The following is a 12,795-nucleotide window of genomic DNA, read 5'->3' as shown; positions in this document are numbered from 1 at the left end:
CCGAGAGGGGGGAGGGGGGGTAGTGGATTTTTTTTATTTATTTTTTTCCATAAAGAAATACAATCATGTGTGCTTACGGACCGTATCCCTGCAGACTGTATTGATCCATATTGATATATAATGTATATATTGTGTTTTTTTTGTTGATTTAATAAAATAAATTAAAAAAAAAATATATATATATATATATATATTTATTTATTTATTTTATTTTTTTAATTTCTTCCGCGGCCCGGTACCAATCGGTCCGCGGCCCGGTGGTTGGGGACCACTGCTCTAGGGTCAAACATAATTGCGACGAGGCCCTTGATAAAAGCGAGTTTGACACCCCTGGCGTACAAAATATTCAACAGTAGATGATGCTCCTGTTATGTACCAAGCATACACAATAACATCGGATACTACCAATTGTCATTAAAAAAAAAACTTGCCAATGTTTCCAGTGCGAATGTGCAGACGACCCCTGACGATGGAGTGGACAGCCGTGAGGTTGTTGGAGGCGTGGTCAGTCTGCAGGGTGTCCTCACCCACGTAATCGGTTGTCAGAACTTCCATCTCATGGAGGGCTTGTACCGCCATTTTACCGTGCCGCAACATGTACTGTTGCAACATGCAAGAAGAGGGAGACAAAACATGTCATCATTGTGAAAACACAGAAAAATAAGTACAAATATTATGAATTTTAATTATAAATTGTAATTTTCATAAAGATGTAAATTATCAACAATGAGTGAAATAGTATTTGTAATTGTTTTTAATATTTGTATTTGTTTTTATTTAACACAACATATTAATAAATGTTTACTCGCAGGAAACAAATCCTGCTATTTAGTTTTTTCAATAATTTTTTAATGTATTTTGGTCATATTTATTGTTGTGTTACTCAATTATACATGATGTTTCCCAAGAGGGTTTTCTTCATGTTACATTAAATACATTGAATGTCCAATTCTTTAACAGGTGTCCAATACACTGGAAATTATCAGAATATACCCCAAAGCCAGACATAAAAGTATTTTTTTTCAAAAGGCATAAAACATTTTGGATTCATATTTATTTATTTATTTTTTATCTCTTTAGCAATGTACACCTTAAACAAATTACGAACATGTACAAATTGTTTTTAAATTGAAATTTTTGATCAAATGATGTCACAGTTTTCCAATTGTATACATTTGCATAACTTGTTTTACTAATTGTTTGACATTATCTTATCAAAAGGCCTTCAAAAGGGTAAAAAAACAAAAAAAACATTACATGTTTAAACATTGTGTTTAGGACTGAAGTTCATTAAGAAATAAAAAATATATATAAATGAAAACAACATTTTTTTTTACATCCAAAAAAACTTAAGCACTTTTATGTCTCGCTTGGTTTTGAAGACAATTCAAATTGAATGTTCCCAGAGGGGTATATGTTTTATGTTTGATAAAATCTTATAATTGTTGATTAAAGTCTACAGATGTACATGGTTAAAATTATTTGTTTAAAAAAAAATATATATATATATATATTATATATATATATATATATATATATATATATATATATATATATATATATATATATATATAGATGGATATGGATATATATATATAGATATGGATATATATATATATATATATATATAACAGAACAATTATATAGATTTAAGAGAATATGGTAGAAATAAAGTGGACCTGTTAATATTAACAATTTATTTTGTAAAAGTTGTAGTTGTATTATTGTTAGTGTAGGAGCCTAAATGCTATTTAAGTTAATTTACATTTTATAGAAGGTGCTTTATGTTTATTCAGCCAAAAGTGGACTATTTACTTTACAAACCCCATTTCCATATGAGTTGGGAAATTGTGTTAAATGTAAATATAAACGGAATACAATGATTTGCAAATCATTTTCAACCCATATTCAGTTGAAAATGCTACAAAGACAACATATTTGATGTTCAAACTGAAAAACTTTTTTTGTTGTTGCAAATAATCATTAACTTTAGAATTTGATGCCAGCAACACGTGACAAAGAAGTTGGGAAAGGTGGCAATAAATACTGATAAAGTTGAGGAATGCTCATCAAACACTTATTTGGAACATCCCACAGGTGAACAGGCAAATTGGGAACAGGTGGGTGCCATGATTGGGTATAAAAATAGATTCCATGAAATGCTCAGTCATTCACAAACAAGGATGGGGCGAGGGTCACCACTTTGTCAACAAATGCGTGAGCAAATTGTTGAACAGTTTAAGAAAAAACTTTGTCAACCAGCTATTGCAAGGAATTTAGGGATTTCACCATCTACAATCCGTAATATCATCAAAGGGTTCAGAGAATCTGGAGAAATCACTGCACGTAAGCAGCTAAGCCCGTGACCTTGGATCCCTCAGGCTGTACTGCATCAACAAGCGACATCAGTGTGTAAAGGATATCAGCACATGGGCTCAGGAACATTTCAGAAACCCACTGTCAGTAACTACAGTTGGTCACTACATCTGTAAGTGCAAGTTAAAACTCTCCTATGCAAGGCGAAAACCGTTGATCAACAACACCCAGAAACGCCGTCGGCTTCGCTGGGCCTGAGCTCATCTAAGATGGACAGTGGAAAAGTGTTCTGTGGTCTGATGAGTCCACATTTCAAATTGTTTTTGGAAACTGTGGACGTCGTGTCCTCCGGACCAAAGAGGAAAAGAACCATCCGGATTGTTATAGGCGCAAAGTTGAAAAGCCAGCATCTGTGATGGTATGGAGGTGTATTAGTGCCCAAGACATGGGTAACTTACACATCTGTGAAGGCACCATTAATGCTGAAAGGTACATACAGCTTTTGGAGCAACATATGTTGCCATCCAAGCAACGTTACCATGGACGCCCCTGCTTATTTCAGCAAGACAATGCTAAGCCATGTGTTACATCAACGTGGCTTCATAGTAAAAGAGTGCGGGTACTAGACTGGCCTGCCTGTAGTCCAGACCTGTCTCCCTTGAAAATGTGTGGCGCATTATGAAGCCTAAAATACCACAACGGAGACCCCCGGACTGTTGAACAACTTAAGCTGTACGTCAAGCAAGAATGGGAAAGAATTCCACCTGAGAAGCTTAAAAAATGTGTCTCCTCAGTTCCCAAACGTTTACTGAGTGTTGTTAAAAGGAAAGGCCATGTAACACAGTGGTGAACATGCCCTTTCCCAACTACTTTGGCACGTGTTGCATCCATGAAATTCTAAGTTAATTATTATTAAAAAAAAAAAAAAAAAAATTATGAGTTTGAACATCAAATATCTTGTCTTTGTAGTGCGTTCAATTGAATATGGGTTGAAAAGGATTTGCAAATCATTGTATTCCGTTTATATTTACATCTAACACAATTTCCCAACTCATATGGAAACAGGGTTTGTATTTAAATAGTACGAAAATGTATGTATTGTATGCTTAGAATAATTATAAGGTACACTTTATTTGTAATTATTACATTTGTCTGAATAATTTGATGACGTACTATTTTATGCTGCTTTAATACAGGGAAGAATATGTAACTGTTTAATTGCATATAAGGCGGAAGGATATGTGTGGTAATATGGTTTGGACACAATGCATTATGGGTAATGGCAGTCAGGTATGGTGGGATCGATCCACACCGTTTTTTGACCTTACTCTTACTGTAACATTTTGCCATTCATTTGTTCCCACATCGTTATTGTTTTACGTTTTTGAATGATTCAGTTGACAAGTAAACGATACAAAACGAAGAGGAGCGTCTGAAGTTGTGTTTGTTGTTGCCGCAGCAAGCGGGAGCAGGAGAAAGTAGAGGAGCGTCAAGCTAAGGCTTCATTAGGAAACTACATTTAGTATTATCTATATTATGATTTATCAAGTATCTATTATTTTATATACATTTTTAATTATTAGTAGTATTAGTTATGCACTAAACATGATCAAAATAGACTACTTTCCAGATTTCGGAATGAGAAGTACTCAATTTTACCCATGTTTTTGGAATTTATAAAATTAAACCACATAATTTTTGTTGATGAACCCAAATACATTCTATAGACTGTTGTTCAAGGCTGTCTTTTCAGAAAAGACTGAAACACCCAAAGAGTCTGGGGTACACAACTGCCACATTGGTCACAGCAGGCGGTCACCTCCACATCTCCAATCCAACACCACCCAGAGAACCTCCACCATATAATAACTGAGCTGGTTATCATTTTTGGACTGAAACATTCAGTTCGAGCAAGCAATAAAAGCAAACACAAAAAAAAAACAAGCAATCTACCATCAACAAGTACATTTGCATGTTAACACTGTTTTGGAAAATAGGAAGTTTATGCAATGATAGACACACACACACACACACACACACACACACACACACACACACACACACACACACACACACACACACACACACACACACTTTGTGATGTCAGCCACGCGCTATAAAATGTACAAATGCTGCAGGAATCGATGATGGATGCACTGCACTGCCATGATGGGTTTATGAAAACAGATAGCGGTCTACCATAAATTACGCTTTATCTCTTGCGCTTAAAAAAACTGAATGAATCAAAATGAGGTTGTTATAAAATCTCAATAATAGTGATGTTCCGATTTATTCCAATACTGATCATCAATGAGTGAGCTCAGCTGATACCAAACACACAAATTACTGTACATGTTATAATGTAATAATGTTGAGTGTTATTGACAGTTTAACAATACCAACCCAATATTTAAACTTGTTTCTTTTTTTTTTATTACATGCAATTATTCGGACAAAACAGTCAATAGTACACAATAACCAAACAGTACTATCTACTACTCATTCCAATCCTTTGGTTTTTACCCTCAAAGTCCTCCTGTTTAAGAATACATGCATTACCAAACATTATACAAAGGAAAAATACAACATAAGATAAAAAAAAAAAACAGTATTAAAAATTCACGTCATGTGGGCAGCTGCAACAGGTGTATCTTCAAAGCTGTCTTGAATGACAATTTACTTTGTGAGAGATTAATGTGAGATGGCAACCGATTCCAGAATGATATACAGTGCATGTACAAACCCCATTTCCATATGAGTTGGGAAATTGTGTTAGATGTAAATATTAACGGAATACAATGATTTGCAAATCCTTTTCAACCCATATTCAGTTGAATGCACTACAAAGACAAGATATTTGATGTTCAAACTCATAAACTTTATTTTTTTTTGCAAATAATAATTAACTTAGAATTTCATGTTGCTCCAAAACCTGTATGTACCTTTCAGCATTAATGGCACCTTCACAGATGTGTAAGTTACCCATGTCTTGGGCACTAATACACCCCCATACCATCACAGATGCTGGCTTTTCAACCGTGCGCCTATTACAATCCGGATGGTTCTTTTCCTCTTTGGTCCGGAGGACACGACGTCCACAGTTTCCAAAAACAATTTGAAATGTGGACTCGTCAGACCACAAAACACTTTTCCACTTTGTATCAGTCCATCTTAGATGAGCTCAGGCCCAGAGAAGCCGACGGCGTTTCTGGGTGTTGTTGATAAACGGTTTCCGCCTTGCATAGGAGAGTTTTAAATTGCACTTACAGATGTAGCGACCAACTGTAGTTACTGACAGTGGGTTTCTGAAGTGTTCCTGAGCCCATGTGGTGATATCCTTTACACACTGATGTCGCTTGTTGATGCAGTACAGCCTGAGGGATCGGAGGGCACGGGCTTAGCTGCTTACGTGCAGTGATTTCTCCAGATTCTCTGCACCCTTTGATGATATTACGGACCGTAGATGGTGAAATCCCTAAATTCCTTGCAATAGCTGGTTGAGAAAGGTTTTTCTTAAACTGTTCAACAATTTGCTCACGCATTTGTTGACAAAGTGGTGACCCTCGCCCCATCCTTGTTTGTGAATGACTGAGCATTTCATGGAATCTACTTGTATACCCAATCATGGCACCCACCTGTTCCCAATTAGCCTGCACACCTGTGGGATGTTCCAAATAAGTGTTTGATGAGCATTCCTCAACTTGATCAATATTTATTGCCACCTTTACCAACTTCTTTGTCACGTGTTGCTGGCATCAAATTCTAAAGTTAATGATTATTTGCAAAAAAAAAAAAAAAGTTTATCAGTTTGAACTTCAAATATGTTGTCTTCGTAGTGCATTCAATTGAATATGGGTTGAAAAGGATTTGCAAATCATTGTATTCCGTTTATATTTACATCTAACACGATTTCCCAACTCATATGGAAACGGGGTTTGTATACATGACTGTATGTTTGAGGAGATTGGTCCTGGGTGCCAAATAGCCATTGCTGGCCTTTCTAGTGTCATGAATATGTGTGTTAGTTGTTTGTAAAAGTAATCTGGTGATTGATCTAACATGATAGTTCTAAAGAACATAAGAAAACTACAATGCATCTTCTGTTCAACAGACAACCAGGACAGGCGTGAATGCATAAATGAAATATTAGTGCGCAGAGAACATTTAAGTACCAATCTAACCGCTCTGTTCTGAACAAGTTGCAGTTTGTTCAGGTCAGACTTCGTCGTAGCGAACCATATTATAGGACAGTAATGAAGATGACAGACAACCAAGGACTGTATGACTTGAGCCATTGTTGAGGATGTCAAGAAGGTGGAGCACTTCCTGACCATGGCTAAACATCTTCCCATTTGCATTAAAATACCATCAATATGATCAGACCATGACAGTTGACTGTCTAATTATCACAATGATAATTATCTATGTGCAGGGACTTATCCCCTGAGTTTGTAAACATTAATAAAAAAAAAACAAAAGAACATATTTTTTTGGGAGAAAATAACATGGTTCCACCTACACTTAGCTTCAACAAGCACTTATTTCTTGGTGTTGTTTAAAGCTACCATAGCAGTAAGCTTAGCTGTTAGCATGCTTTCACCGTGTGACATGATTAGCCTCATCCTCCAGGGATAACGATACTTAATTTAACAACTCCTACCTTCCGCACTCCATCCAGCTGTATAATCACTTGCCATACAGCAATAGATGATATCTGCCTATTACCTGACACATTCTAGGTTAGCTACTTCTATTTGTTTATTATGTCCATTTTCTGCTGGATCTACTCTCTATTTTATGCTGCAGCTGTTACATATACTGTAATATTGTACATGGTAATTGTTGTATATTGTATATATGATATAAACACATAATATATCAGTATATATCATATACTGTACATATATTATGTAAATATTACATATATGTTATATTTTATATTGCTACTACGGTACATTTTTTTGTCTATTTTATACCTGCGTTGTCCTTTCCATCCTTACACTTTCCATCCTTTGTAACTGAGCTACTGTGTGGGACAATTTCCCTTGTGGATCATTAAAGTTTGTCTAAGTCAGTGGTTCTTAACCTTGTTGGAGGTACCGAACTCCACCAGTTTCATATGCGCATTCACCGAACCCTTTAGTGAAAAATAAATTATTTATTTTTTGCTATGTTTATTGCAGTTCTGAGTGTTGCTGGGTCGGGTTTGGTTTTGGAATTGGATTGCATTGTTATGGCATTGCTGTGTATTGTTTTGTTGGATTGATTAATTAAAAGAAAAAAAAATTAAAATAAATAAATACAAAAAAAAAAATAGATTTTTTAAAAATGAGAATCGATTCTGAATCGCACAACGTGAGAATCACAATTCGAATTTGAATCGATTTTTTCCCACACCCCTAATAAATAACATACTGTAATTTGATTTTGATATAATTGTTTTACCTTGAAAGATAGGAAATTAACACCAATGAGTTGACTGATGAACATTATCACATAATTTATTCAGAAAATATAAATAACGAAAAATAAAAATAGAATATTATTAACCGCAACATGTGAGTGTAAAAAAAAAAACAACAACATTATGATTTGTACATTTTCAGAATGTGCTTGTTCTATTTTTAAACAAAGAAAACAATCTGTAGTTGTCTTTATTTTTAGGTTAGCGTGCCGCGATTTTACCAGTCCGGCCCACTTGGTAGTAGATTTTTCTCCATGTGGCCCCCGATATAAAATGAGTTTGACACTCTTGATCTACATCAATCAACATTTTGGTTTGCCTTAGTGGCTGGACAGGACAAAATAATATATACTGCAATATATATATATATATATATATATATATATATATATATATATATATATATATATATATATATATATATATATATATATATATATATATATTTATAATATTTGAAATAGATTCTTGATTTTTTTTAAATTGATTAAAAATCGTTACAATTAAGAATCGCGATTCATTTGAAAATCTATCTTTTTTGACACCCCTAATGATTAATCATCTTTAAAAAATAAAATGTAATCATTTAACAGCACTAAAGATATATTTCTCTGCTAATTTAACAAATAACCTTAAAGTTTGGGGTGTGGTGGAAAGGCAAACCACAGATAACATTTAACACCCCTAGGGTTCGATCGAACCCAGGTTAAGAACCACTGCTCTAAGTCTAATAATGATACGTTAGATACTAAGCAGTGCAGTTTTTTGCAACAATAGAAGTGATTAGTATTAATTAGGGAAGCGGCTGCACACTGTGTATGGAGAGCTGCTAGCAGCTTGTCAGGCGTGGGACTAAAATGATCCCCTAACAGCAAGAGGGGATTGGCGTTTGTGATTAGCATTAAAAGTATTCATCGGCAATGGCAAGCACATACTTTTTCATGAAAATCGTTCGATATTGATTCCCGGGCTGTCCATCAGCACATTCTCACTTAATAACACAATATTCATTGCCATACGTTGACTCACGGGTGTGAGTGGGTTACCTTGAGCTCGATGGCAGTTGAACCTATTAGCAGCAATGAGTCACTGTCCCAGATGTCGATGCGCATGGTGTGAAGTGCCAGGTAGCGAAGGAACCAACGTTTCTCTCCTGGCTTGAGAAAGCTGTTGTCCACTCTGAACTGCACCTGCAGGCCAGGAGAGTCTGGACCGGGTGAACAAAGAACAAATACAATTAGTTATGTTGGTTTTTCAATACTTTATACATGCTTTTGATTGATTGATTGAAACGTTTATTAGTAGATTGCACAGTGAAGTACATATTCCGTACAATTGACCACTAAATGGTAACACCCGAATAAGTTTTTCAACTTGTTTAAGTCGGGGTCCACTTAAATTGATTCGTGATACAGATATATACTATCATCATAATACAGTCATCACACAAGATAATCATCACAATATATAAATTGAATTATTTACATTATTTACAATCCGGGGTGTGGGTTACGTTTGGTTGGTATCAACACTTCAGTCATCAACAATTGCATCATCAGAGAAATTGATATTGAAACAGTGTAGGTCTGACTTGGTAGGATATGTACAGCAAGTATTGGACACAGAGAGATCAGAAATTATAAGAAAAAGTGACTACATTTGATTGTTTACATTTGATTATTTACAATCCAAGGAGGTATGATGAGGAAGGGAGGGTGTTAGTTTAGGGTTGAAATTGCCTGGAGGTGTTCTTTTAATGCGGTTTTGAAAGAGGATAGAGATGCCCTTTCTATTACATCTGTTGGAAGTGCATTCCACATTGATGTGGCATAGAAAGAGAATGAGTTAAGACCTTTGTTAGATCGGAATCAGGGTTTAACGTGGTTAGTGGAGCTCCCACTGGTGTTGTGGTTATGGTGGTCATTTACGTTAAAGGGGAACATTATCACCAGACCTATGTAAGCGTCAATATATACCTTGATGTTGCAGAAAAAAGACCATATATTTTTTTAACCGATTTCCGAACTCTAAATGGGTGAATTTTGGCGAATTATACGCCTTTCTATTATTCGCTCCGTTGTGACGTCACATCGGGAAGCAATCCGCCATTTTCTCACTTTCGTCGGTGTGTTGTCGGAGGGTGTAACACCACGAACAGGGACGGATTCAAGTTGCACCAGTGGCCCAAAGATGCGAAAGTGGCAAGAAATTGGACGCAATTTGTTCAAAATACGAGGCTGTGGGGAAAGCCGACGAAATGGTCAGTCGTTTGTTCCGCACACTTTACCGACGAAAGCTATGCTACGACAGAGATGGCAAGAATGTGTGGATATCCTGCGACACTCAAAGCAGATGCTGACATCAACTCCAAAACTGGACGGATCAGCTTTCAGGAAAAGAGAGCGGATGAGGGTATGTCTACAGAATATATTAATTGATGAAAACTTTATTCATTACTCGCGGTTTTACGTAAAGTATTATACATAAACTGTGTTTACCAATAATTTAGCTTAAAAACATTTATTTTTTTCAATCATTCGAGTACATTCGGGTAGTCTTGTGTAATGCAGTATTTTGTGTCTATTTAGGTATGGTTAACCTGAGTGCTGAAATCGTGGAAAAATATATGTTCTTAGCGCGCCTGAAATGGGCTGTCTGCACTCTCAAAGTGCATGTTGTTGCCAAATGTATTTCATATGCTGTAAACCTAGTTCATAGTTGTTAGTTTCCTTTAATGCCAAACAAACACATACCAATCGTTGGTAGAAGGCGATCGCCAAATTCGTCCTCGCTTTCTCCCGTGTCGCTGGCTGTCGTGTCGTTTTCGTCGGTTTCGCTTGCATACGGTTCAAACCGATATGGCTCAATAGCTTTAGTTTCTTCTTCAATTTCGTTTTCGCTACCTGCCTCCACACTACAACCATCCGTTTCAATACATGCGTAATCTGTTGAATCGCTTAAGCCGCTGAAATCCGAGTCTGAATCCGAGCTAATGTCGCTATACCTTGCTGTTTTATGCGCCATATTTGTTTGTGTTGGCATCACCGTGTGATGTCACAGGAAAATGGACGGGTGTATATAACGATGGTTAAAATCAGGCACTTTGAAGCTTTTTTTTAGGGATATTGCGTGATGGGTAAAATTTTGAAAAAAACTTCGAAAAATAAAATAAGCCACTGGGAACTGATTTTTAATGGTTTTAACCCTTCTGAAATTGTGATAATGTTCCCCTTTAAGGAAGCAGTTTGACATGTACTTCGGTATCAGGGAGGTGTAGCGGATTTTATAGACTAGGCTCAGTGCAAGTTGTTTTACTCTGTCCTCCACCCTGAGCCAGCCCACTTTGGAGAAGTGGGTAGGAGTGAGATGGGATCTGGGGTGGAGGTCTAGAAGTAATCTGACTAGCTTGTTCTGGGATGTTTGGAGTTTAGATTTGAGGGATTTGGAGGTGCTAGGGTACCAGGAGGTGCATGCGTAATCGAAAAAGGGTTGAACGAGAGTTCCCGCCAGAATCTTCATGGTGCTTTTGTTGACCAGAGAGGAGAATCTATAGAGAAATCTTGTTCGTTGGTTGACCTTTTTGATTACCTTGGTTGCCATTTTTATCACAGGAAAGATTAGCCTCTAGAATGGAACCTCGGTAGGTGACTTCATTCTTCCTGGTGATAACAATGTCACCCACTTTTATAGTGAAGTCACTGACTTTCTTAAGGTTGATGTGGGACCCAAACAGGATGGATTCCGTTTTACCCAAGTGTATGGATAGCTTGTTGTCAGCGAGCCAGGTGCAAATTCTACAGAGTTCATCACTGAGGATTTTCTCCACCTGTGACTTGTCCTTGCCGGATACCAGCAGGGCCGAGTCATCCGCAAACAAGAACAATTCACAGTCGCATGCTGATGACAAGTCGTTTATGTATATTAGGAACAGTAAAGGCCCTAATATACTGCCTTGGGGGACTCCACAGCTTACTGAGAGGGGGGGGGGCACGGTGTCATTCAACTCAACCACCTGTTCCCTCCCCTCCAAGTAAGATTGCTGTAACTAGAATGTGGTTTAGTAGCACACAGACCTCCTACAAAACTCAACTGCATCAAAATTCTAAAAGCAATGGAAGATGCACATACGCGGTGCCATTATGACCGTGACTTAGACTTAGACTTAGAAAATCTTTATTGTCCCCGAGGGACAATTTGGTTTGCAGCAGTAGTCATTAAAAACAAGGTTCAACAGTAAAACGAGGTACAACAGTAAAAAAAAAAACAAGGTATAACAGTAAAAACGAGGTACAGCAGTAAAAACGAGGTACAACAGTAAAAACATGGTACCTGTCCCGCCTTTCAGGTAACCATCCACAATTAAGATAAAGGAGCATATACGGTCAAAAATGATTTGCGTAATTAATCTGTGTATATGATTAATTAAGGCCCAAGCTGTTTGTTTACATGCTTTTTTTCATTTATCTTTGCTATTTGGGCTTATTGGACCCTAATTAGAATAAAAACTAGGAATCATCTTTTGATATGATGTACTTAGTCCATAAGTAACAAACGTGTACTTCATGCATAGTGACATGCTAATTCTTATTTTTACACTTTTTTTTCTCCAAATTCCATTGTGTGTTATACTCTTCTGACACCACCAGATGGCAGTATAAGTGTCCACATAAGTGGCCATAAGACCCCAATTCAATAGTGTACACAATTTTGGAAATAAGAGCTAAAAGGTGCTGTCCACACATGTGGCCACTCAGGCCTTTATGTGAGACAATCATTTTTTGTATTTAATCACACGAGTTGACTTGTTGTTTTTGACAGCCCTAATATTTCTATACTGATGGCTTGTAAATGAACAAACAATGACGTTATTTTTTTTCTTGCAACAGTTTATCCAAACGATTGAAATGAAAAAAATAAAATAAAATCCGCCACACACTAGCTTAACCATCTTCAGCACAGAAAGACCAACCCTCAAAACTTGATGACATCTTTGTGATTTTCAAGAGAAAGTTTTG

General features: G+C 36.6%; 1 protein-coding gene across 2 annotated transcripts in view; it reads right to left on the bottom strand.

Annotated features, from left to right (window-relative positions):
- Positions 1 to 12,795, bottom strand: part of nphp4 (nephronophthisis 4) — a 462,240-nt gene that overhangs the window by 113,784 nt on the left and 335,661 nt on the right. For both annotated transcript variants that reach the window (XM_061974673.1, XM_061974681.1), the window contains exons 16-17: positions 8,827 to 8,987; positions 432 to 600 (exon numbers count right to left, since the gene is read on the bottom strand). In XM_061974673.1, the coding sequence (XP_061830657.1) occupies positions 432 to 600; positions 8,827 to 8,987 (330 nt within the window). The remainder of the gene's footprint in view (positions 1 to 431; positions 601 to 8,826; positions 8,988 to 12,795) is intronic.

Source organism: Nerophis lumbriciformis, linkage group LG01, assembly GCF_033978685.3.
Source record: "Nerophis lumbriciformis linkage group LG01, RoL_Nlum_v2.1, whole genome shotgun sequence".
Classification (NCBI taxonomy): domain Eukaryota; kingdom Metazoa; phylum Chordata; class Actinopteri; order Syngnathiformes; family Syngnathidae; genus Nerophis; species Nerophis lumbriciformis.
This window is presented reverse-complemented; position numbering and strand designations above follow the sequence as displayed.